Here is a 27,524-nt window from a genome sequence, read left to right on the forward strand (position 1 = left end):
CAGAATAATGCACACAGTCACTTAATAAGAACAACCTTTTTCTGAGAGGCTTCACTGCAGTGGGCAGGTTTGATAGCTGGCCCATTCTTGTCTCTAAGTTCCCTCTTTTCATGAAATGGAATGAGTCCTTTTGCACTGTACAGATGTTAGCAAGTTATTTCACTCCTATGTCATCTGTCACCTTTTCAGGGGCCACAGGCATCGAAGACCGCTTACAGGAGGGTGTTCCTGAAACAATAGCTAATCTACGAAAAGCTGCTTTGCAGATATGGGTACTCACTGGGGACAAACAGGAAACCGCAATCAATATCGCATACTCTTGCAAACTCCTTGGTCAAGATGAAGAGCTTCTCACCATGAATGCTGAATCTCAGGTGAGTGAGCAAAATTTCCACATCCAACCCCAAGTTACCTTTATTAAGATAGAATTATAGAAGGATTGCAGCATGCAATGAGGCCATTCAGCCCATTGTGACCGGAGCAGCTGCTATCAGCTCTAGCCCCAGCACTTTTGCCTTGCAAATTTTTTGTCCACCACATGTTTATCCAAATTCCTCTTGAAGGCCACGAAGGAACCTGCCCCCACCACACAGGCAGGCAGTACTTTGCAGATTCCAACCACACACTGCATGAAATGTTTTCCTCATCTTCCTCTTAATTCTTTTCATGTTCATTTGATACCTACAACCTCTAGTCTTTTCCAAAGTGCCTCGCGCTATCCATTCTGTCCAGAACCCTCATCATTTTATATTGGTTATTACAACCCCTGACTTTGCCCTTTCCTTTTCCATTTGACTTCTTAAGTCCCTCCTCCCTCAAACTCTACCTTCTATTCCCAAAATATCTTTTCTCCCTTCTGATTCTATCCTCCTGACTAATTGTTTTATCTCATCAGCGTGACCATATCTTCTTTCAAATGAAAACTAGTACATGAAAATTCAACAATATTCCTCATGTATTTACACACAAAAGATGCTGGAAATATTCCACTGGTCAGGTTTGATTTTCTGGTACACTTAGTTTGACACCTTACAGTTTCTATGTTAGTATGTCTTTTAAGAGCAATAGTAGCATTTTCATGACAAGTAGGGAAAAAATTTAACATTGAGCCAGCTGTGAAAGTAGAATTAAAAATAGAAAATTCTAGAACTATGCAGCAAGTCAAACAGCATGAGTGCAGAGAGAAATGGGTTGAAAGTCAAAATTTTATTTTTTTTTTATTAATTTAACTTTCCAGCTTTTGTGTAAATTGAAAAACAGGCATTTAACATAATATATAATTTAATATGATGTGATGCATTTAATATAACTTTCAGTTTTAAAATTCAGGGAAGAGTCCATATTGCAAATGAAGAACTGAATGATTTCAGTTAATCCAAAGCTAACTTACATTGAGGCAGTTTGCAAATGCAGATGAAGCAAGAATAATCAGAGAGCATCTGTTAGTTTCAGCAGATGTCAGCTGTGTGTGCTGTTGCATGGCAGCTTTTCCGAAGCCTTGCTGAATTTAACAGTGTGTAAATAAATCCATTGAGTGTTTTTCCAAGGAGCTGACACTGATCCATAAACTCCCATAAAGTCACCAGTTTTGATTTTTTACCTTTGGCATATACATCAAAACCCTTAGCAAATAACTATAAGACATAAGAAGAGACACAAAGGAAGGAGAAAGAAATGACTGTTGCTGGCCTCGACTGGAAGCCAAAAGCAATGGTGTAGAGAGCCAATTGTCTTCTTTCTGAAAAAGGTGAAACAGATCAGCCTCAGAACGTAGAAGTATTTTTTGACAGAATATTGGTGTTGCTGGGTAGTGCAGCATTTATAACACATCCCTAGGGGATCGGCTGTTTTGGATTGGGTGCTGTGTAACGAACCGGAGGTGATTAGGGAACTAAAGGTAAAGGAACCATTAGGAACTAGCGATCATAATGTGATTGAGTTCAGTTTCAAATTTCAAAAGGAGAAGCTGATGTCAGATGTGTCAATATTTCAGTGGAACAAAGGAAATGACAGTGGCATGAGAGAGGAACTGGCCCAAACTGATTGGAAAAGTAAGCTAGTTGGAGGGACGGCAGAGCAGAAATGGATGGAATTTCTACAAGAAATAAGGAAAATGCAGGATAGATATATTCCAAGAGAAAAGAAGATTATGAATGGAAAAATGGCACAAATGTGGATAACGAGAGAGCTGAAGGCTAAAATAAAAGCAAAAGGGAGGGCATACAAGGAAGCAAAAATTAGTGGGAAAACAGAAGACTGGGAAACTTTTAAAAACCTGCAGAAAGAAACTAAGAAGGTCATTAAGAAAGAAAAGATGATTTATGAAAGGAAGTTGGCAGATAACATTCAAAAAGATAGCAAGAGTTTTTTTAAATATATGAAGAATAAAAGAGAGACATGGGTTGATATAGGACCAATTGCAAATGGTGCGGGAGAGATTATAATGGATAACAGAGAGATAGCAGAGGAACTAAATGAGTATTTTGCATCAGTCTTCACTGTGGAGGACATCAGCAATATACCAGATAGTCAGGGGTCTCGGGACAGAACTGAATTCAGTTAAGATTACTAGAGAGAAGGTGCTCGGGAAGCTAAATGGACTAAAGACAGATAAGTCTCCCAGACTGGATGAAGTGCACCCCCGGGTTCTGAAGGAGGTGGCTTCAGAGATTACGGAGGCATTGGTGATAATTTTCCAGGAATCAATAGACTCGGGCATGGTTCCGGAGGACTGGGTGGTCGCAAATGTAGTTCCGCTGTATAAGAATGGTGGAAGGCAGCATAAAGGAAATTACAGACCTATTAGTCTGACATCGGTGGTGGGAAAGTTATTGGAATTGATCCTCAAGGATGAGGTTATGGAATACCTAGAGGTGCAAGGCAAGATAGGTCCAAGCCAGCATGGTTTCGTGAAGGGAAGGTCCTGCCTGACCAACCTATTGGAGTTTTTTGAGGAAATCTCAGGTAGGGTGGATAAGGAAGAGGCTGTGGATGTTGTGTATTTTGACTTTCAAAAGGCCTTTGACAAGGTGCCGCACAAGAGGCTGATTAATAAGATGAGAGCTCATGGAATTACAGGTAGGATATTGGAATGTGTGGAGCATTGGCTGGTAGGCAGAAAGCAAAGGATGGGAATAAAAGGATCCTGTTCTGGTTGGCTACAGGTTACTAGTGGTGTTCCGCAGGGGTTGGTGTTGGGGCCACTTCTTTTTACTTTGTACATTAATGATTTGGATGATGGAGTAAATGGTCTTGTGGCTAAGTTTGCACACGACACCAAGATAGGTGGAGGAGTACGGAGTATTGAAGAAATAGGAAGGTTGCAGAAAGACTTAGATAGTTTAGGAGAATGGGCAAAGAAATGGCAGATGAGATTCAATGTTGAGAAATGTGCCGTTGTACACTTTGGAAAAAGAAATAAATGGGCAGATTATTATCTAGGTGGGGAGAAAATTCAAAGTACAGAAGTACAAAGGGACTTGGGGGTCCTCGTGCAGGATATGCTAAAGGTTAATCACCAGGTCGGATCGGCGGTAAAGAAAGCAGATTCTATGTTAGCATTCATCTCAAGAGGTATAAAGTATAAAAGTAAGGAAGTGTTGATGAGGCTCTATGGGGCACTGGCGAGACCTCATTTGGAATACTGTGTGCAGTTTTGGGCCCCTTATCTTAGGAAGGATGTACTGATGTTGGAGAAGGTTCAGAAAAGATTTACGAGGATGATTCCCGGAATGAAAGGGCTTACATACGATGAGCGTTTGTCGGCTCTTGGACTGTATTCATTGGAGTACAGAAGAATGAGAGGGGACCTCATAGAAACATTTAGAATGTTGAAAGGACTGGACAGAGTAGATGTGGTTAAGCTGTTTCCTCTGGTGGGTGAGTCCAGGACTAGAGGGCACAATCTTAGAATTAGAGGGTACCAGTTTAAAACAGAAGTGAGGAAAAATTTCTTTAGCCAGAGGGTAGTGAAATTATGGAATTCTTTGCCATGTACAGCTGTGGAGGCCCGATCATTTGGGGTGTTTAAGGAGGAGATTGATAGGTATCTAATTAGTCAAGGGATATGGGGATAAGGCCGGAAATTGGGGCTAGATAGGAATAGTATTAGTTTAGCTCATGGAGCAGACTTGATGGGCCGAATAGCCTACTTCTGCTCCTCTGTCTTGTGATCTCAAACGATGGCTGGGAGTGTTAATACGAGTGTTTATAAAACTCTAGCTAGGCCGCATCTGGATTATTACATTCAACTCTGGTCACCCCATTATAGGAAGAATGTGGAGGCTTTGGAGAGGGTGCAGAAGAGGTTTACCAGGATTCTGCCTGGATTAGAGGGCATATGCTGTAAGGAGATATTGGACAAGCTTGAGTTAGAAACATAGAAAAACTACAGCACAATTCAGGCCCTTTGGCCCACAAAGCTGTGCCGAACATGTCCCTACCCTAGAAATTACTAGACTACCCTAGAAATTACTCGGACCCCAAGATCCCTCTGATCCTCCACACTGCCAAGAGTCCTACCATTAATACTATATTCCGCCAACATTTTTGACCTACCAAAATGAACCACTTCACACTTATCTGGGTTGAACTGCATCTGCCACTTCTCAGCCCAACTTTGCATCCTATCTACGTCCCTCTGTAACCTCTGACAGCCCCCCAAACTATCCACAACACCCCCAACCTTCATGTAATCTGCAAACTTACTAACCCACCCTTCCTTTTCCTCATCCAGGTTGTTTATAAAAATCACAAATAGTAAGGGTCCCAGTACAGACCCCTGAGGTACCCCACTGGCCACCGACTTCCACTCAGAATATGACCCTTCAACAACCACTCTTTGCCTTCTGTGGGCCAGCCAGTTCTGGATCCACACTGCAATGTCCCCTTGGATCCCGTGTCTCCTCATCTTCTCCATAAGCCTTGCATGGGATACCTTATCAAATGCCTTGCTGAAATCTATATACACTACATCTACTACTCTCCCTTCATCGACGTGCTTAGTCACATTCTCAAAAAATTCAATCAGGCTCGTAAGGCAGGACCTGCCCTTGACAAAGCCATGCTGGCTATTCCTAGTCATATTATACCTCTCCAAGTGTTCATAAATCCTGCCTCTCAGGATCTTCTCCATCAGCTTACCAACCACTGAGGTCAGACTCACCGGTCTATAATTTCCTGGGCTATCCCTACTCCCCTTCTTGAATAAGGGAACAACATCCACAACCCTCCAATCTTCCAGAACCTCTCCCGTCTACATCGACGATGCAAAAATCATCATCAGAGGCTCCGCAATCTCCTCCTTCGCCTCCCACAGCAACCTGGGGTACATCTCATCCGGTCCCGGCGACTTATCTAACTTGATGCTTTCCAAAAGTTTCAGCACCACCTCTTTTATAATATCTACATGCTCAAGCTTTTTAGGCCGCTGCATGTCCCCACTACAATCCCCTAGATCCTTTTCCGTAATGAATACTGACGTAAAGTATTCATTAAGTACCTCCGCTATTTCTTCCGGATCCATACACACTTTCCCACTGCTGCACTTGATAGGCCCTATCTTTTCACATCTCATCCTCTTACTTTTCACATACTTGTTGAACGCCTTGGGGTTTTCCTTAATCCTGCCCACCAAGGCCTTCTCATGTCCCCTTCTGGCTCTCCTAATCTTTTTTAAGTTCCTTCCTTTTAGCCTTGTACTCTTCCAGATCTCTAACATGACCTAGCTCTCTGTACCTTTTGTATGCTTTTCTTTTCCTTTTGACTAGATTTATTATAGCCTTCGTACACCATGGTTCCTATATCCTCTCGTGACTCCCCTGTCTCATCGGAACATGTCTATGCAGAACTCCACACAAATACCCCCTGAATATTTGCCACATATCTTCTGTACTTTTCCCAGAGAACATCTGTTCCCAATTTAATCTTCCAATTTCCTGCCTGAGAGCCTCATAATTCCCTTTACTCCAAGTAAACGCCTTTCTAGTCTGTCTGTTCCTATCTCTCTCTAGTGCTAACATAAAGGAGATAGAATTATGATCACTATCACCAAAATGTTCACCCACTGAGAGATCTGACACCTGACCAGGTTCATTTCCCAATATCAAATCAAGCACAGCCTCTCCTCTTGTAGGTGTATCTACATACTGTGTCAAGGACCCTTCCTGAACACACCTAACAAACTCCACCCCATCTAAACCCCTCACTGTCTGGAGATGCCAATCGATGTTTGGGAAATTAAAATCCCCCATCACAACAACTCTGTTATTCTCACACCTTTCTAGGATCTGCTTCCCTATCTGCTCCTCAATAACCCTGTCACTATTGGGCGGCCTATAAAAAACACCCAGCAAAGTTATCGACCCCCTCCTGTTCCTAACCTCCACCCACAGAGACTCCATAGACAATCCCTCCACAACATCCACCTTTTCCGCAGCAGTGTGCCACTCCCCCACCTCTCTTGCTTCCCCCCTTGTCCTTCCTGAAACATCTAAAACCTGGCACTTGAATCAACCATTCCAGCCCCGGAGCCATCCAAGTCTCCGTAATGGCCACCACATCATAGCTCCAAGTATCGATCCAAGTTCTAAGCTCATCTGCCTTGTTCACAACACTCCTTGCGTTAAAATAGACACATCTCAAGCCTGTCTGAACACTTCCCTTCTCTATCACCTGCCTATGGTACTTACTTCTAGCTTCCTCTATTTGAGAGCCAAACACCTCTTCCCCAGTCTCTCCAGTACAGATCTCATCCCCCAACAATTCTAGTTTAAACTCTCCCCAGTAGCCTTAGCAAACCTCCCCGTCGGTATGTTGGTCCCCCTGGGATTCAAGTGCAACCCGTCCTCTTTGAACAGGTCATACTTGCCCCAAAAGAAGCCCCAATGATCCAGAAAACTGAATTCCTGCTCCTTACTCCAATCCCTCAACCACGCATTTAACCTCCTCCTCATTCTGTTCCTATACCCACTGTCGCTTAGCACAGGCAGTAATCCCGAAATTACTACCTTTGAGGTCCTGCTTCTCAACTTCCTTCCTAATTCTCTATAGTCCCTTTTCAGGACCTCATTCCTCTCCCTACCTATGTTGTTGGTACCAATATGTACCATGGCCTCTGGCTGTTCTCCCTCCCCCTTCAGGATATCTTGGACGCGATCTGAAACATTCCAGACCCTGGCACCTGGGAGGCAAACTACCTTCCGAGTTTCTTTCCTGCGTCCACAGAATCGCTTGTCTGCCCACCTAACTATAGAGTCCCCCATCACTAGTGCCCTCTCTCCTTCCCTACCCTTCTGAGCCACAGGGCCGGGCTCTGTGCCAGAGACACTGCCACTGTTGCTTCCCCCCAGGTAGGCTGTCTTCCCCAACATTACTCAAACAGGAGTACTTATTGTCGAGGGGTACAGCCACAGGGGGACTCTCTAGTACCTGACTCTTCCCCTTCCCCTTCCCCCTCCTGTGTGACTCAATTGCCTGATTCCGATGTTCCCGGCATGACCACCTGCCTATAACTCCTCTCTATCACCTCCTCACTCTCCCTGACCAGACGAAGGTCATCGAGCTGCATCTCCAGTTCCCTAACACGGTCCCTCAGGAGCTGCAGCTCGTCACACCAGGCGCAGACGTAGCCTTCCTGGAGGCAGGGAGACTCCGGAAATTCCCACATCTGACACTGAGTACAGGAAACCACACTCATACTCCTCCTTTAACTCAAGTCACCTACCTTTCCTCGCACCTTTACGCCGAAGCCCCTTGAGCCAAAGCCCAGAACACTGTGCTCCCTCTCACTCAGCTGCCCACTCCGGCGCTGCCCGCTGGATATGGCGGTTTGCTTTTTAAACTGCCTGCTCCTTACCTGCTGACGTCACACACCTGCGCAGTCCAGTCCCCACTATTCCCGACTAAAGCTTATTTAAAAACTTAAAAATAGAACCTTACTCAACTAAACCTTAGGATAAAAACTCTATACAAAAAAAAAGGAAAACTTATCTGTCCCGAAGTCCCGACCTCTGCCGAAGCGAAACCCATGAAAGTTGTTTCCTCTGGAGTGGTGGAAGCTGAGGGGAGATCTGCTAGAGGTTTATAAAATTATGAGAGACACAGATAAAGTAGACAGCCGGTATCTTTTTCCCAGGGTTGAAAAGTCTAATACTAGAGGGCATGCATTTAAAGTGAGAGGGGGTAAGTTCAAAGGAGATGTGCAGGGCAAGTTTTTTTTTACATGGAGAGTGGTGGGTGCCTGGAATGTGCTGCCAGGGGTGGTAGCAGATACAATAGAGGCATTGAAGAGGCTCTTAGATAGGCGCATGAATGTGCAGGAAGTGGACACTGTGTAGGCAGAAAGGATTAGTTTAGTTGGGCCTTGATTATTAATTTAATTATTTCGGCACATCGTGAGCCAAAGGGCCTGTTCCTGTGCTGCGCTGTTCCATGTTCCAACAAGTTGATATGCAAGAATGCAGCCTCAACAGGTCTCCTGCATGGTAACTATACTCAGATTGCCATCAGACAGTTCTTTTGCAAGTTGCTCACGCTTTTCCTAAGATCGACCTTCAACTTTGAGCTGGTCCTGTTTCCTGACTTTCTTGTTTGAGAAAACACACACCACCAGGCTCAAGGACAGCTTCTTTCCCACTGTTATAGGACTCTTGAACAGACCTCTTGTATGATAAAGATGAACTCTTGATCTCTCACTTTACCTCATTATGGCCCTTGCACTTTATTTATCTACCTGCACTGCACTCTTTCTGTAACTGCCACACTATATCCTGCATTCTGTTTTTCCTTTTGTAGTACCTCAATGTATTTATGTCTGGATTGATCTATCTGGATGGCATGCAAAACAAAGCCTTTCACTGTATCTCGGTACATGTGACTATAATGAATCAATTACCAATTTCTGGTGGGTTTATTTTTGTACTCCATGGACCCAGGGCACAGCACTCTGGGTTCGCTCACCTAATTGACAAGACGGGTAGGAAAGGAAACCAATTAACTCCTGGTTTCAGTCTGTATTGGGGCCAGAGTTACAAAGAAAGACCATGTGGAATTTCAATGGCATAGATAATTAAAATAATCCTGAATTTATTGTACCTCATTGTTAGTGTCAGCAGAGTATCTATATCACAGCTGTGATTGACATGCTGCAGTATCTGCTTGTTTCTAATGTTCAACCCCATTGCCAACAGGAGGACTGTGCAGCTTTGCTGGAGCAATGCTTAAACAACATAGAATCAAAGAGTCCTCAGAACAAACGTTCGCATGTTACTGCAAATGGTTTGGTTGCCTCTGTCCCTTCAAATGGAACTTCGTCGAGCTCGGCTGCACTGCGACACAACTTCAGCTTGGTAATCGATGGGAGGACTCTGACCTTTGCATTGGAGAGAACACTGGAGGACAAGTTTCTTGCGTTAGCCCAAAGTTGTCATACCGTGTTGTGTTGCCGTTCCACACCATTGCAAAAAAGCATGGTCGTCAAATTGGTGCGGGACAAACTAAAAGTAATGACCTTGGCAATAGGTGAGTATGTTTAGCTTTTTGCTTGCAGACACATTATGTTATTGAGATCACCAAGCAGCCTTTTAAATGTTTCAAATACTGACAGATCGAATGATAGATTTTTGGTTATTAAGTAAATTGGGGGATGTGTTGGTGCAGGAAAGTCCCACTAAAATAAAAGATCAGCCATGATATTATTGAATGGTGGAACAAGCTCGAGGATTCAAATGGCCCACTCCAGCTTCTCATTCTTCTCACGCAAGTATTAAAACAACCACAGAATAAGCCACTGTTTCATTATATCCAGAGGTTTAATGTTAGTCTAACAACAAAGTCAAGTAGATGTCATGATGCTACTGGAAGCAACTTATCCAAGCCTTCAGATTATTCTGACTCGTTTGTATCCTAAATTCATGTAGTCATTGTATCCCTTAATAACTAATGCAACAGGACTCTATCAGTTTGAGACTGTACAAGAATTTAACTTGCCTCTGTCAGTTAGGTGTAGTTAAATTAGGTGATCCAACTCACGAGGACAGTCTTGGGCTGGACTAAATCTGTTGCAGAATTGTGATGTTCTGATACAAAGGCCCACACTTGATGAGCCTAAAATCTCCACTGACCCTTATGCGAAACAGTACCTCCTGAACAGTCTAATTCTTAATTTTAGTGTTATGCCCTCTGCTGCCCAAAAAGAAATAGTTCCTTATTCATTCTTTAACCACCTTAAACAACTTTTATGATATTATTCTTCACTCTCAAGGGAATACACCAGGATAGCCCGTCATTGAAATCAACGTTTTGGCTCCTGTATTACTAAGGGAATGTAAATGGCGTCACCTCTGCACTGGGGAGGTTGAGTAACATTTCTCAATATAAGTAACATGCAGATCCTGTATTGTATCACTTCCAGCAGAACTATTACAGTATCCAAACAAAGCCTGCCATACCACTTTGCTGTGGTGCGAGTGTAGATAATGACCCAGATTTTACAAGCATAATAGCCACAGGATTATGGAAATAGATTGTGGGGGTTAAATGCCTATCTTCTGTAAGTCTATATAGTGTGCCTTAACTCTGCAGCCTCAGTGGATACCAAGGAATCTGAATAGTTGTATTAACATCAAGACCTCAGCAAACTGCTGGCAGATCCATAAAGCCCACCCAAATTATCAGATGCTCAGTTTTGGTTTTCTGTGATGAAAGGCAAGGTGGATATTCTCTTATTCCTGTGCTATTGTGGCTCAGAAGGCGTGTTTCTGCTGCTTCAAGTTGTCGCTCGGTTGTCAACTCAACTCGGACATTTCCTGATGGAGGGTTATCAACTCAGAATGCTGTCTCTGTTTCTCCCTCTGCTGATGCTGCCCGACCTGCTGAGCATTTTCTGTTTATTTTCAGACATCACGATTGGTTTACCAAATAGCAGAAACTCCATCACATTAATAGAATTATAGAAAATCAACAGCACTGAAGGAGCCCATTGTGTCCATTCCTGGTTTTCACTTTATTATTCATTAACTGCAGGAGATGGGGCCAATGATGTGAGCATGATCCAGGTTGCTGATGTTGGAGTGGGAATCTCTGGCCAAGAAGGGATGCAGGTAAATAATACTCTCAAGTCATTTCATGATACCATTTCTGCCAGCCTATCTCCAAACGAGACAAACAGCCTAAATGGTTCTTGATGAAGTTGTGAGGGGTGGGCCATTATCATCTGGTGCTAATCTTGAATATTGTTCAGCATTTTCTTCCCTCTGCTTCTCGAGACAGCGACCTTGGAAGGATCTGCTCTGGAGATGCTGGGAGCACTCCAGTACTCTACCCAAATAACAACTTTCATTTATAAAGTGCCTTTAATGCGTTAAACGTACTTCACAGGAGTGTGTTCAGGGCTGTTAAGAGACATTTGGACAGGTGGCCAAAAGTTTGATCAAGGTGTTGGATTTGAACGCGGGTGTTAGCAAAGTTGGCTTACATTTATGCAGTAGGTTTCAGATATTCTAAGAATCTTGCATTCAATTAAGTACATCTGAAGTGTAGTCACAATTGTAAAATAGAAAATAGGGCAGATAATTTATGCACAGCAAGTGCCAGTAAATGTGGAGAGAAAGATGTAGAGGTTTAGGAAGAGAACTCCAGAGCGCTGGATCCAAACAACTGAAGCCACAGCCACCACAGATCACTCTGGAGCCAAAACATTGAAGGTCAGAAGGTTACTCAAGCATTGTGGGCAAGACAGATCCTACCCACATCCACACAGTGACACAACTAGTAGAGCTGCTGTCTCACAGTGCCAGAGACCCAGGGTCCATCCTGACCTCAGGTGCTGTCTGCGTGGAGTTTGCACATTCTCCCTGTGACCGTGTGGGTTTCCTCTGGGTGCTCTGGTTTCCTCCCACATCCCAAACACATGCAGGTTGATAGGTTAATTGGCCCCTAGTGTATAGGTGAATGATGGGATCTGGGGGAAGTTGATGAGAATGTGGGGAGAATAATATTAATATAGATTAATATAGGATTAGTTTAAATGGGTATTTAAAGGTCAGCACAGACTCAGAGGGCTGAAGGGCCTATTTCTATCCTGAATATCTCAATAACCTATGTGATTTCATTGTACATTGGTCAAACTTGGGAACTTCCCTGGTTATATCTACCCACTCCCCTCTTCCCCATCCCCAAAGACCTTGATATTGATCGTGTTTCTGTATCTCTGAATCCAGATACCATCTATGGAATTTTTTGTCTCTGAGCAATGCCACTCACATTGATCAGTTTAGTTAAAAATGTTTCTTTTAACGATATGGATACAGTTTTACTCAGCTTTTTCAAAGTAGCTGATGTTTATTAATCCATCCTTCAGGTCTACACTTAAAAAAAAATCTTGCCTGGTAGAAATAATTAAAGTAAAATGTGTACACCTCAGCAATCCCAATGCATCTACCCACTGACAGTTTAATTAACATGTCACAACTTAAATATGATTTCATTCAGTGGAGGAAGTCAGGCAACATAGCATGATATTTCCATAGTGGAAAACGACAGTGTTAGTGCAGCAGTCGTCTTGTAATGGGGCTGTTTTTCATCTGCCTGGTAGTGTGATGTATTGTCATGAATGGGTTATATTAATAAACTTTGGAAAAGACCTGCTAATGTGATTTTTAAGCAGGCCTGTATGGATCATTAGTGTTTATAGGGAACAGTAGTGTAATAGTTATTGCACTGGACCAGTAACCAGAGACCTAAAGTAATGAACAGGAGGCATGAGTTCAAATCCCATCTCAGCAGATGGGGAATTTAAATTCAGTTAAACACATCTGTAATATAAAGCTATTATTGGTAACAGGTGACTGTAAACGTACCAAAATGTTGTAATAATTTATCTTGGTCGCTAATCCCCAAAGGGGCTGCCTTTGGCCACTGTTACTCTAGACCCTCTGTCCTCTGGTTGACCACTGTCAAAGAGATTGAACAAAGCATTCATTCCATCTTACTAAACTATGGCAAGTGCTTGCCACTGTCTTCTCAAGGGCAATTCCTTTTGTTAATCCAGAAACGCCATAAATGTTGGTCAGATGCTGGGTATTCTGCAAGTGACTCACCTCTTGACACCTCAATGCCTTTCCATGCTCTGCAAAACACAGTCATGTGTGTGATGAAGCAACCTCCACTTGCTTGGATGAGTGCAGTCAGTTTCTACCGGTGCATTGATGACACACAACTCCATCCTTCCAGCCCTCTACTTGCCAGCTGTTTATAAGACATCAAGCTCTGCATTATTAGGCTTTCTTTATTGTTTAACATTGGTTTGAGAGGCACCTGAGTGATCTGAGAACAGCCTGAAGACCCACACTCAATGATTCAGAAGCAGCTTCTTCCCCTCTGCCATCAGATTTCTGAATGGTCAATGAACACTGCCTCAGTATTCCTGTTTTTTGGCACTGTTTATTATTTTTGTAATTTATAATAATTTTATGTCTGTACTGTACTGCTGTTGCAAAACAACAAATTTCACATCATGTAAGTCGGTGATAATAAATCTGATTCTTACCTCCTACCTCTTTCCTCCAATTCCTTCCTTCTTTAAGACGCTCATTAAAACACATCTCGCTCACCCTCCCTAAGAGCTCTTTAGGCTTAGAATGTAAGATGAGATGAGATATCTTTATTAGTCACATGTACATCGAAACACGCAGTGAAATACATCTTTTGCGTAGAGTGTTTAGGGGGTAGCCCGCAAGTGTCGCCACACTTCCGGCACCAACATAGCATGCCCACAACTTCCTAACCCGTACGTCTTTGAAATGTGTGAGGAAACCAGAGCACCCGGAAAGAACCAATGCAGACACGGGGAGAATGTACAAACTCCTCCCAGACAGCAGCCGGAATTGAACCCAGATCACTGGAGCTGTAATAGCATCGCGCTAACCGCTACACTACCATGCCTGTCTCTGTTTTGTTACCACAGCTTATTAGGGTTATAGAGCTATAGAGCAGGTAAAACAGGCCCTTCAGCCCAACTCGTCTATGCTGACCAAGTTGCCAAAGTGAGCTAGTCCCATTTGCCTGCGCTTGGCTTGTATCCCTCTAAACCTTTCCCATCCAGGTACAAAGGCTGAAGAGCTTTGGTGTATTTTGCTGAGTTGAAGGGTCTATATATATCCATGTTGCTGCCCTTTGTTTCTGGTTCCATTGTAATAATTTTACAAAGGTTGACTATTTAATGACCTTATGGTGCAGAGAATTTTTGTGCAATTATTTTCTTATCCTTCACCAGGCAGCAATGGCGAGTGACTTTGCGATCGCACGGTTTCGACATTTACAAAAGCTCCTGTTGGTCCATGGTCACTGGTGTTACTCCCGTCTTGCCAACATGGTGCTGTATTTCTTCTACAAAAATGCAGTAAGTTGTTTTCTGTCATTGGCTTAATGCATAATATTCACCAACAGTCTTAATGTTAGATTGCAATTCATTGGCTTCGAACTCCAGATCCCTCTCCAGTCACACATATCTAGGTTGACACTCCAGTGTAGTGCTGACTGAGTGTCACAGTGTAAGAGATGCCATGTGGGTGAGGTGCTAACTGAGATGGATGTAAAAGATCCCACAGCACTATTGAAAAGAGGAAATGCTTCAAGAAGGTGTCTCTTCACCACACTCTCAAGCCAGAAAGAATTACACAACAAATGCTGGCCTTATTGGCAATGCCAACATCCTGAAAAAGTGAACAGATTGACAAAAATTATCGGAATTAAATGTTCTAGGTAGAGCAGGGATGAGTATCTGCAGAGTACACAAGGTATAGCAGGGATCAGTATCTGCAGTGTACTGTACATATAGTAGGGATAAGTATCTGCAGTGTACTCCAGATATAGCAAGGATGGATTTCTGCAGTGTACTCCAGATATAGCAAGGATGGATTTCTGCAGTGTACTCCAGATACAGCAAGGATGAGTATCTGCAGAGTACTCCAGATACAGCAAGGATGAGTATCTGCAGAGTACTCCAGATACAGCAAGGATGAGTATCTGCAGAGTACTCCAGATACAGCAAGGATGAGTATCTGCAGAGTACTCCAGATACAGCAAGGATGAGTATCTGCAGAGTACTCCAGATACAGCAAGGATGAGTATCTGCAGAGTACTCCAGATACAGCAAGGATGAGTATCTGCAGAGTACTCCAGATACAGCAAGGATGAGTATCTGCAGAGTACTCCAGATACAGCAAGGATGAGTATCTGCAGAGTACTCCAGATACAGCAAGGATGAGTATCTGCAGAGTACTCCAGATACAGCAAGGATGAGTATCTGCAGAGTACTCCAGATACAGCAAGGATGAGTATCTGCAGAGTACTCCAGATACAGCAAGGATGAGTATCTGCAGAGTACTCCAGATACAGCAAGGATGAGTATCTGCAGAGTACTCCAGATACAGCAAGGATGAGTATCTGCAGAGTACTCCAGATACAGCAAGGATGAGTATCTGCAGAGTACTCCAGATACAGCAAGGATGAGTATCTGCAGAGTACTCCAGATATAGCAAGGATGAGTATCTGCAGTGTACACTAGATATAGCAGGGATCAGTATCTGTAGACTACTCTAGATATTGCAGTGATGAGTATCTGTAGCATACTCTTGATATCAACTTTATCAGCCTGTTGGTAACATGGCAGTTTGATTGCTGTGATATATTGCCCAGGCATCTGGTAATGATTGTATGCTGGCCAAACATACCATAGTCAAATGGCACTGTGAGGAGCATTAAACGAATGAAACTTCTTTTTATGGTACACGTGTAATTGATTATAAAAAAAAAGAAATTGCCATTTGTGTAACATCTCTCACTGTCTCCTAAAGCCCTTTACAGCCAAACAAGTACTGTGAAATCTAGTCACTGTTGGAATCCAGCCAGTCAATATTTACACACAGCAAGTCTCATAAACAACAGTGATAAATAGATTATCTGTTTTGATAATCTTGATTGAGAGATAACTATTGACAGGGAGAATATTCTCTGTGAAATAGTGCTGTGGGAATTTTATATCCACCTGAGAATGCACATGGGGCTTCATTTAGCATTTCACCCAAAGGATAGCACCTCCAACAGTGGAACACTCCCTCAGTACTGTAGTGGAATGTCAGCCTACATTTTTCTGTGTTCAGGAGTCTGGAGTGGGATTTGAACCAGCATCTGTGGCTCACTGGGGAGGCTGCCACCCTCTGAGTCAGAGTGACAGATGTAACACTCAACTATTTCAGTGAATAAGATGCACAAATAATATCTTATTGTAACTGCACTAGGCACATAATACCATTACAGATACTCATGCAAGTGAGTAACTAGACTATGTGCACAATGTCTACAGCAGTTAATGCAAATAATTAAAACCCATCTAGAACTCTCCTATGAGGGCACATAAGGAATAAAAATAGAAATACACAGCAAGTTCATTTGCATTTGATGTGTTGCACTGACTGATATTTCATCAATGGTTTCTTTCCTTGGATACAATGCATTTTCTATTGTTATTTCCAATTTCCACAGTTTCTTTTTATGAGCAAGCAATTGATGATTCATTCTTCAAGCCTCTAACAATAAGTTCTAAAATATCACAGTACCATGACTCCGGAAACCTCTCTCCCTCCACCTCTTCCAGTTTGCTGTCACTTTCCACAGGATGCCCATGGCATGTTCCAGCTATTTTCAAGCTGCTTTGGTCCTGAGCCCATATTCCTGACCTTGCTGTTGAATGTGGAAACTGTGCATTTCATTTTGGAACACTTCAGCTGAGTTTCTCTCCATGTCCTACGTGGCAAAATGCTCACTCAGTTAACAATCCCAAGTGTGAAACAGTTGTTCCTCATTACCTTCAGCTTGAGTTTTCTTTAACGTCTGATTCCGTCCCAAGGTCCCAGAGAAATTCTGTGCACCTGATGCAAGACCTTCCTCAATAAGGTGAAATTGGGTGGGGTCTTTTTTAACTCATTTTCGTCAGAGTAGTAGTTTCAGTCATTTTGTGGAGAGGAGTAAATTGACGATCCAAAATAACAAAAATTGTTGGAGATACTCAGCAGATCCAGCTGCATCTGTGGAGAGAGAATCAGTTAACATTTCAGGTCAATAACATTTCTTCAGATGAAAGGCCAATGTTTGTGAATGTCAGCAATGTTCAAAGAGTCCCGCCTGTGGGTGTGACCTAGCTGGCTGTCAAATCTCCAGGGACATAGCTGGTAGGTTAGCGTTAGTCTTTGGCCATTGTGAAAACCATTGCTGGCCAATAGAAATCAGGAGGTGATGCAGGTAAGTGTGCATGTGGGAATGGCTGTGGGACTGCGGGCAGCTTATCACTCAGTGAGGTGGGCTGGAGAGAACCATGTGGCCCACTCTTTGTACCGTGCACCATGCTGTTACGGTGTGGATGCACTGTCTGCTTTGACTGAGAAAAGCAAGACTAAAGCCAAGCAATGTTTCCCCTTATTAGGAAGTTGGCTCATACAGGCAGGAGTCCACACCAGCTGCTTGTGAAGTCACCTCTTTGATTGGACAGAATTTTCGATGTTTCTAATGCCCAGGGAAAGATAGTACGCCCACCTGCCAACTTAGCCTTAAAAATGAACCAAGCTACAGAACTCTGCACAGACACCAGGAGTAGTCAGAAGCACTGTTGCGTTCATTACTGACCTCTATGTGAGTATTCACATTCAGCAGTTTAACATGGATCTTCCAGCAGAGCCGGTATTTGCATCTGGGATACAGTAGTGCCATGGTTGAGATACTGGACTAATATTCACAGGCCCAGATTGTTGACCTGGAGACCCACCATGGCATCTGGGAGATTTAAATTCAAATAATTAGATTAATTAGTGTTTATCATGAAACTAACAGATTGTCTTTTAAAAACTAATTCATGGACACCCTTCGGGAAGGAAATTCACTGGCTTGTATGTGATGCTTCATTTCCTATGAAATAACCTGGTTAGGCACCTAGTCCAAGGGCAGTAGGGAGTCATGATAAATGCTTGTGACACCCACATCACATGAGTGAATAACAGACACAATCTTTAACTGCATTACGGCTCTGCTTAATATTCCACTGGTGTGTAGATTCAGGAGCTGACACAGTCCTGCGAACACTTTGATTCTTATCAAATACGTCTTCATGGTTCGTCATCTTACTACTGTAACCTATTGCAGCTGGTACTCCTGCATATATTTGCAATTATATAACCTGTTTAATATAAATGTCACACATCACAGAGGCATAATAACAAAATACCCCAAATGTAATTTTAACCATCATCACTTGCACTTTGCTATTCCTTTAAAATCATTGAATTTTTAATAGCCCCTACCTTAACATCTCAATTTTGCTTTGAAAAAAATGTTTCTAATTCCATTTGATAGTTACTTCATAAACTGTAGCTGTGACTTAATTTCCCAAAAGTTTGAGCTTTGCTGACTCAGATACCTTATATTAGCTTTTTACAGCTGAATTCAACAAGCACAGATCACAAGATGGGCTTTGATTCTTTTGTTTTCAGATGTTTGTTGCGCTCCTTTTCTGGTACCAGTTCTTCTGCGGATTTTCGGGTTCAACAATGATCGACCAGTGGTACCTTATTTTCTTCAACCTTCTGTTTTCGTCCATCCCTCAACTCATCACTGGAATACTTGATAAGGATGTTTCAGCAGAAACCTTGGTGGCCTTACCTCATCTGTATAAAAGTGGACAGCATTCTGAGGTAAGATTGTGGCTAACGTGCATAACCATCAGTTGGTCATTTAAAATCAGTTAATTTAATGAATTCAGGAATTAAAAAGCTGGTTAGAAAAAAGTCCACAAAAGAAGTTGAAAGCTCATCTCTCAGGGAATAAACTCTGCTGCCTTTACTGGTATGGCCTTCGGCAATACAGTTAGCAGACCCACTGCTTCACAGTTCCAGCGACCTGAGTTTGATCCTGCTCTCTGTTGCTTCCTGTGTGGAGTTCTCCCTGTGACTGCGTGAATTTCCCACACCCCAAAGACGTGCAGGTTGATAGGTTAACTGGCTATTCTAAATTGACAATTGACCTATCAGGGGTGCAAGGTAGAGTTTGGAGGGAGTTAATGTGAATATGGGAAGAATATAATGAGATTAGTGTAAATGAATGGCTGTAGGTTGCCGGGAACTTGGTGGGCCAAAGGGCCTGTTTCCATGCTGTACAACTCTGCCTCTACGTGCAGCTCTGAAATGGCTTTATTGAAGCCTCTCCATTCAAAGACAACAAATGATGTTATCTCCACATCCCACAAAAGAAATAAAAATTTCACAGAGTCACAACACATTAAGTACAAGCTAACTGGTCTTAAAAAGAATTGATTTATCTGTAGACCTTAAAACCACCCAACGAATAAAATCACCCTGTGTTAGTTGTAGCTGTGTGGTATCTGTTACAAATTCTGCATGAAACCAACCTTACAATTGCCTTGCTCTTCTAGGAATACAAGCCATACATGTTCTGGATGAACATGATTGATGCCCTCTACCAAAGTCTCGTCTGCTTCTTCTTTCCATATTTGGTATGTTTTTTTGTTCTCTGCCTAAGTGAACCCAAATAAATTTGAACAAAAGTTAAGCACAGCTCTGAAACGTTTTTTGGTTTCCCTCTTGTAGGCTTACCAGGATTCCGATGTTGATGTCTTTACATGGGGAACACCCATAACCACCCTAGCTCTATTCACAATCTTAATGCACCTGTGCATTGAAACTAAAACATGGGTAAGGAGTCACTACTTGTCTGCACTGTCTTTTTCCATTTGACCTGCAGGCTGATGTTTCTCCAGAGGAACTTTCAAAACTGCGATCTGCAGTAGTTCTCATTGTGTTGTCCATATCATTGTCTATTGATACAAATACTATTATCAGGGATTTTTGTCCAGAAACTATTACAATTCAGTGTTTTGTTTTACTTTAATTGCAAAATAACTGAGGGATTTAGTTTTTCAGAACCAGAAATGTTGTTAATCATGAATTATTGTTTAGTAAGCCATTAAAACTCGGCTACAGTTCATTCAAAAGGATTTAATATCTGAAGGATCTCTCTTACAGTCAGAAAGTATTTTAATTATTTAATGTTCATATCAATTCGCTGATTTCTGCTGATTACTGGAGCAGGCTATAACAGTTCAAGCTGTAATGGAGTAGGGAATCACAGACAACAGCCTGTGGCTTTCCTTGTTTAGCTGCACAGGTGTATCATCCATAAGTTGTTGTCGGACTTCCTTCATTATAACCCTGAGGACCAAAAATCTCAGCACTCGCATCATAGCAAATTCCAGGCCATTGACATCTTGCTCCACCTCTTCACGCCTTGTTCCAAAAATTCTTCCCAACAAGGTCACCAAGCTTCATGGTCACCAAGCTAGCACAATGACCCTAATTAAAGTATAAGGGAGACTTCTACAAAATGGAGCTTGGTGTTCAGAAATTCTGTTCCGTTTTCCATCAGTTGTTAACATTTTGTTTGCATGAATTGGCTATCGTTTATTTATCTGTCGGTTGTCTGCTGCTCAAGGACAAGATAATTCAGTAATGCAAAATTCATTTCTGATGATCAGTGTTCCATTATGTTTTCAGACTTGGATACATGTCACTTCCATTGCTTTCAGCATCGTTCTGTTCTTCACTGTTGCACTGAGCTACAATGCAGCTTGTCCTAAATGCTACCCGCCATCCAATCCATACTGGACTATGCAGAGGCTGATGGTGGATCCAAAGTTCTATCTGATTTGTGTTCTCACACCAGTGACGGCCTTACTACCCAGGTAACTTAACTAAGCAATCGAAGTGGCACGGGTTGGCTGCAATCCTGATGGAATTGGGTCGTGATCCAACAAAATCCTATTGAGCACGTGCATTGTGGACGATATTGGCTATCAGTTGCTTACTAATTAAATCAAAATTAGGAGAAAGGAAACAAGCAGAAATTCTGAACAGATCAGCACTGAGAGTTGTATTACCCTAGTCTTCTGTTATAAATAAGGTCCTACCTAAATTGCAGTTTTGGTGATCCCACAATATCAGTGGTCCACATTGGGCCATACCTTCTGAACCCATCCAGCTCCCAGGACCTCTGGCCTCCCTTTCAGTCACTCCTGGGGCTTGTTGTCAGCCCACCCAGTCTCAGACCCCAGCTTCTGCAGCAGGGTCCTTGATTCAATATAGTCACGTATCAGCATTGGAACACTGAACTGTGGTGCACCAAGGGATGGGAACTGAGAAAAGAAGGATAATTCATAAGGTGAAACACTTGACAGACATGATCTAATAGCTGTACTTAAATGTTTTGACTTTTTATGCCATTTAGTGTGTTTTTCCCTACAGAAACAAATGTCAAGTTCTTGCTATGGCATAGACAACTTCTTAAGCGTGCAGCATGGTAGTGGGACTGTATGACTACGGGCAATACAAGGTGCATCCCTGTTCCTCAAGTAACGACACTTGCATCTGAACCACGGGAGCCAACCCAGACCATTCCTGCAGACCTCGTAGCAACCATTTACACAGAAGCATTTATCGTGGCTACCATCTAGGACATCTGCCCAGTCACAGTCCAAGAATGCTTCCTGCATTCTTGACAGAGTATCATGGAATCATATAAATTAATAGCACAAAAGGAGACCATTTGGCCTATTGTGTCCACGCCAGAACTATTTAGGTTATTCCCAATTCCCCATTCTCATCTGCATAACATTCTAGATTATTGGTCTTCAAATGCTCATCCAATTTTTTGTAAACATGAGGCTTTCTCTTTCCACTTTCATTTTGCACAGTGAGTTCCACACTTCAGTACTTTTTGGATGAAAAATAATCTCAACTCCCCCTTAATTCTTCTGCCAATCAACTTATGTCAACGTCCCCTGGTTATTGAACCTCTCTGTATAGGGAAATTGATCCTTCCTATTCATTCTATGTAGCCCTCTCGTAATTTTGTATATATCAATTAATTCTCTCTTCAATCTTCTTTGTTCTAAAGGGGGAGAAACAACACACTGCTGAATGAATATTAGGGAAATGATCCAGCTTACTGTGGTATAATATAATATTACATATCATGGAGTATTTAACTTGCAGTACCTAACTATTATGGATTTATTTGTCTGATTTATACATTGCATTGGCAATTTCTTCCTGTAGTAAACAAGAAAGAAGTGTCTACAAATTCACGGGCTTCTGCAGAGAAGGGTGGGGATTACTGCACCGTACACCAGTGACCCTTTGGCTGGTTTCATGGGTACTCAGTAGCACCAGAGGGGTACTGAGTGCATCTGGGTCATCAGAACAGAGGGAATATAATAAATTGGTTTATTGTTGTCGGATGTACCAAGGTACAGTGAAAAACTTTGCTTTGCCTGCCGTCCATACAGAGCATTTTATCACATCAGTGCATTGAGGTAGTACAAGGTAAAACAGTAACAGAATGCAGAATGAAGTGTTACTGTTACAGAGAAAGTGCAGGCAGACAATAAGGTGCAAGGTCATAACGAAGTAGATTGTGAGGTCAAGAGTCCATTTTATTGTACAAGGGGACCATTCATAGTCTTATAACAGCGGGATAGAAGCTGTCCTTGAGCCTGGTGGTACATGCTTTAAGGCTTTGTATCTTCTGCCCAATGGGAGGGGGGAGAAGAGAGAATGTCTGGGCGGGTGGGTCTTTGATTATGTTGGCTGCTTTACTGAGGCAACGAGAAGTGTAGATGAGTCCATGGAGGGGATACTGGTTTCTGTGATGTGCTGAGCTGTGTCCACAACTTCTTGCAGTTCCTTGCAGTCTTGGGCAGAGCAGTTGCCATACCAAGCTGTGATGCATCTGGATAGGATGTTTTCTATGGTTCACCTATAAAAATTGGTGAGGACTGCAACAGTGCAGAGTACCCAAAGAAAGGCAGTAATGCCTGGGTGCTCTAGCAACCTGGTTTTAATCCTGACCTGTGTGTTGTGAATGCACATGGGCTTAGTGTAAATGGTTGCTTGATGATTGGCACAGACTCGGTGGGCTGAAGGGCTTGTTTTCATGCTGATGACTCTGACTTATCTTTCCAAGCAAGTTTGATGACCCCATTAAAATGAATGAGGGCACACTGATTATTGCAAGCCATCCCCCTCCCAACTGAGGAGCCGGATCCAACCATGGACTCAGAGCTGAGCAGGAAGTCAGTGGAGCACCACCTGGCTTCCAGTTGGGTCTTGAGCTTCCACCTTGCATCATGTAAGCATGGAACTGACCTACAAGGAGCACATTCCCACCAATTCCTGAAGATGTCCAGCAAAAAGTTTCTCCGGTTCAGGCCAACATTTTAGATTGAGCACTAGTCTGTTTGTGTGGAGTTTGCATGCTCTCCCTGTGACCATGTGGGTTTCCTCCCACATCCCAAAGAGGTACGGGTTGGCAGGTTCATTGGCCACTGTAAATTTCCCCTAGTATGTAGGTGAGTGGTAAAATGTGGAGGGAGGGAGTGTTCTTGATGAGAATTAAAGTAGGATTAATGCAGGCCTTATCTACCTCCGATAAGGGGAAAAGTTTCCTGCAGTTTACCCTATCTATACCCACCATAATTTTATATACCTAAATCACATCACCTCTTAACCTCCTCCGTTCCAGGGGATACAAACCTAGCCTCTCCAGTCTCTCCTTATAACTGAACTGCTCCATCCCAGGCAATATCCTGGTGAATCTCCTCTGCACCCTCTCCAGCACCATCACATCCTTGAGGGTTCACATCTGATTGTTTCCTAAGACTGTCCAAAAATTGCCCCTTCTTTCCATTCCAGTACCATCCAGGTTTAATTTTTCTCTCTCTGTAAATTCGTCTATTGCAGGTACTTGTACCGAGTCTTTCAAGGCACCTTGTTTCCTACACCGATCCAGTGTGGGCGTCAGCTGGATAGGCTGCACCCTGCGGCTTGGAGCCGTTTGAGTAAATGGAATGTCCCAGGCAGTTCTTCAGTCATGCCGAAACCTGATTTAGTGACCCCTCTTTCAACGCAGTCTGGAGTTGGAGTAGTTGATTCCTCATCCAGCAATCGCCAAAGTGTTCCCATGGATGCAAACCAAACCTCTAATGGACCAAGAAATAAGCAACTGGCACCAGAGTTACAAGAAACCAGTTTAGCTGCTAGAGAGTTTGAAGGAAGTGCAAAACTCTCCTTTCCAAATGGCAATTCCTCATCAACCCAAAATAAACTGTCACATGTTCGTGATGTTCAGCACACCGAGTTAGTGGCAGAGCTGCCTTTTATAGAAGATGGCATACCATTGAACCCTTACGTTGGGAAGGGCCAATCAAATTTACAATTACCAAACTGGAAGACATTCCCACCATCTACCAATGATACGACATGCTCTTTACATTCTTTGTCACAGACACAGACATTGAAAGGTGAGATGTTTGTACCGGGTTATATGGTGCTGGAGGGTGGAAATCTCTCTGAAGAAGCATTTCAGAACACTTCCCGCACCTCACCTAGAATGGTCCATACAAAATCATCGGAAGAAAGTCCTCTGGAAGTGATTTCTTTGTGACAACAACCAGGCTGCTTAAAGTGCCTTTATTTTAAATTTTGCACAGTTTCAGATTATAGTATGATAAAATTTTGTATTTAATATGAGATTGTCTTTTCATGAATCTTAAATAAGAGTAAAGTGTATTTTATAATTTGCACATGTAGAATATAAGATTGTGCAGGATTTAATATATAGTTATCTAAAATAGTGCTGTTTTCAAAATGGAGCTTACATCACTGAGTGTACGCTTCAGAATGTCATAAAGAGTCGTGAACAAGGGGACGTAGCTAAAAAATGAGGGGCCAGTCATTTAAAACTGAGGTGCGTAGAAATTTCTTCTCTCTGAGGGTAGGGAATCTCTGGAATTTTCTGCCCCCAAGGTGGTGGAGGCCAGAACGTTAGATATATTTAAGGTGGAGATGGATAAATATTTGGAAGATTTGAGGAGTTGAGGGTTATGGGGAACTAGCACAGAAGAGGAGTTGAGGCCAGTATAGATCAGCCGTAATTATATTGAATGGTGAGGCAGTCTTAAGGGGCCAGGCAAACTACCCCTGCTCCTATTTCCTTGCATTCTTGTACTCGAACACTGTCTCCAAACAATTATTTTCCCTGTCATCGTTTCTCCATGGGGGAAGCCACCTGGAGTTGAATGGACCAAAGGGAAGATGGCTATAGTGATATCGTGATAGCAGAAATATAGTGGGAAATGCCCATGGATCACTACATTAGGGAATATCTTTGTTCTCTACAAACAAAACCTAGCTTTTGTGTATGTATATACATGTATGGATAACCTATCAGATTGCCCATCTGTTTTGGAAGATCATAAACAACTAATCTGTGTCTCTGTTTCATATTCTAATCACAAGTCCAAATGTATCAGTGTCTATGAACTTTTGTGTGTCTGCATTTAAATGGAATCTCTCTATGTAAGTATTATGTTGTAATTGCAACTCTCTCTTCAAGAGGTGCTACAGTGTCATGTCTGGCAGTAAGGTGTAATTACAACAGGATAAGATGACATTGAAATAGGACTAAGCCATTCTGTCTCTCAATCTTGTTCCATCATTCATCCGTATCCGAACTAAATGACTCGGTTCAGTATTACTTGGTTCACAGAAATCTACCTGTCTTAGATGTGAAGTTTCTTACAGAACTATATGGAAGAGGATTCCACAATTCTGCTTGGAGATGTGTTTCCCAACAAGGATTTTTAAGATTATGTTATTTAGTCTTTGATTGCCTCACCACTATCCACTGTTACTATATTGGCATTTCTATTGCAAAGGTAGATATGGTAGAATAAGGACAAAAAATACCTTTTGAATTGATAGCTACATTAAGCCAAAAAGTTCTGTTTTAATTGCCCACCAGTTGCCAAATGTGACCTTGACTTTGATGTCAAAGTGAGGTCAACTATATTGGATGCAGAAACGAACCATTTAGCCTAAATTGTCCATGCCTGTATTTAAAGAGCACACGTCTCTTCCCATCCTGCTTCAGCTAACACTTTCAGCACAACCTTTTGCTTTCTTGTGGTACTTATCTATTTCCCTATTACTCCAACCACTGGATATAATTTTCTGGCCACAAAGACTATATTTAAAGTATAGATGATATTCTTCTTTGTTTTAATCATCCTGGTTGGCCCTGAGTGGTGTTTTGAGGTCCAAGGTGTGAAATATTTCCAACATGGCTTCAGCAGTTCCCAGGAGGAGGAGCAATGATGGGTTTTGGCTAGAGATGGGGATACATTAAATCTAAGCATTAATTTCTACTGGCTGGAATACAGGTTTCTTCTACCATAGTAGCTGAATTGTGTATCGGAATGTCTTTCTCCCCTCTCAAAATCAAGTATGTCTCATAATGTGAAGCAACCTTATTAACAACCAATATCAGTAGGTTAATGACATCGGTCTTCAATAAGGTTGCTTCACATTATGAGACACTGCTAGTTTTTGAGTGAGGAGGACGGCGTTCCGATGCACAATTCGGCTATTATTGCTGCCCATTTAACATTTGAACACCCACCAAAGTATATTGATATGATTGGTAACTGATACATAAGCAATAGGATCATGAGAACATAGAACAGTACAGCACAGGAACAAAACCTTTGACCCATAATGTCTGTGCCAAAATTATCTGTATAAGTGAGATAAAAACAGAAAAAGCTGGAAGCACTCAACACATCAGATAGCATCTTTGAAAAGAGGAAGAAAGTTCATGTTTCAAGTCGAAGACTCTTTGTCTGATCTGAAATGTTAGCTCTGTTTCTCTTTCCACAAATATTAACTTACCTGCTAACTGTTTCCAGCTTTTTATGCTTTTATTTCAGAATTACAGAAGCTGCAGCTTTTGCGGTATAAGTGAGATATTGATTTGTGTGCCTTTTATTTATAGCACTGTTGAGCTAATGAATCATACTGTACCCAAAAGGAAATGGAAGCTAAATTTTAGATATTGTAGTTTGCGCTGTTGCTGTTAATTTTCCTTGCATCATGATGCCATTTATTTCCATGTAATAAGGAAAAGATATCTCAAGACTTCAGGGGCCACTGATCCCTGCTATTTGTTGAAATAACAAACAAAATGCTGGAGGAACTCGGTGGGTCAGGCAGCATCTGTGGAGAAAAGTCAATGTCCATTTCCACTGTCCTTCATCTAGGTCCAAGTGAAGGGTCTCGACCTGAAACATCGACTGTCCATTCCCCTCCACAGATGCTGTTTGACCCACCAACTTTCTCCAGCATTCTGTTTGTTGCTCCAGATTCCAGCATCTACCGTCTCTTATATCTCCATTTGTTGAAATAACCCTAGAAAGAAACTCGGTTAAATGTTGTAGGTAACTAATAGTGGTGGAAATATATTTGAATTATTTCCGAAATCCAGGGTGTAATAACTGGAAAGAACTGCTTCAGTCTTGGGGTTCAGATACACAGGATGCATCATTGCTTTATGGACCCCATTTGTGGAGA

At 42.3% G+C, this 27,524-nt stretch overlaps 1 protein-coding gene across 1 annotated transcript in view; it reads left to right on the forward strand.

Moving 5' to 3' along the window:
• The window catches only part of atp10a (ATPase phospholipid transporting 10A), a 147,981-nt gene extending 121,984 nt beyond the window's left edge, over positions 1-25,997 (forward strand). The window contains exons 12-21 of the mRNA XM_052026516.1: positions 190-374; positions 9,189-9,519; positions 11,023-11,099; positions 14,273-14,398; positions 18,540-18,740; positions 19,478-19,558; positions 19,653-19,757; positions 20,616-20,803; positions 23,859-24,172; positions 25,921-25,997. Of these exons, the coding sequence (XP_051882476.1) occupies positions 190-374; positions 9,189-9,519; positions 11,023-11,099; positions 14,273-14,398; positions 18,540-18,740; positions 19,478-19,558; positions 19,653-19,757; positions 20,616-20,803; positions 23,859-24,172; positions 25,921-25,997 (1,685 nt within the window). The remainder of the gene's footprint in view (positions 1-189; positions 375-9,188; positions 9,520-11,022; positions 11,100-14,272; positions 14,399-18,539; positions 18,741-19,477; positions 19,559-19,652; positions 19,758-20,615; positions 20,804-23,858; positions 24,173-25,920) is intronic.
• The last annotated feature ends 1,527 nt before the right edge of the window (positions 25,998-27,524 follow it).

Source organism: Pristis pectinata, chromosome 11 (genome assembly GCF_009764475.1).
Source record: "Pristis pectinata isolate sPriPec2 chromosome 11, sPriPec2.1.pri, whole genome shotgun sequence".
Lineage (NCBI taxonomy): Eukaryota > Metazoa > Chordata > Chondrichthyes > Rhinopristiformes > Pristidae > Pristis > Pristis pectinata.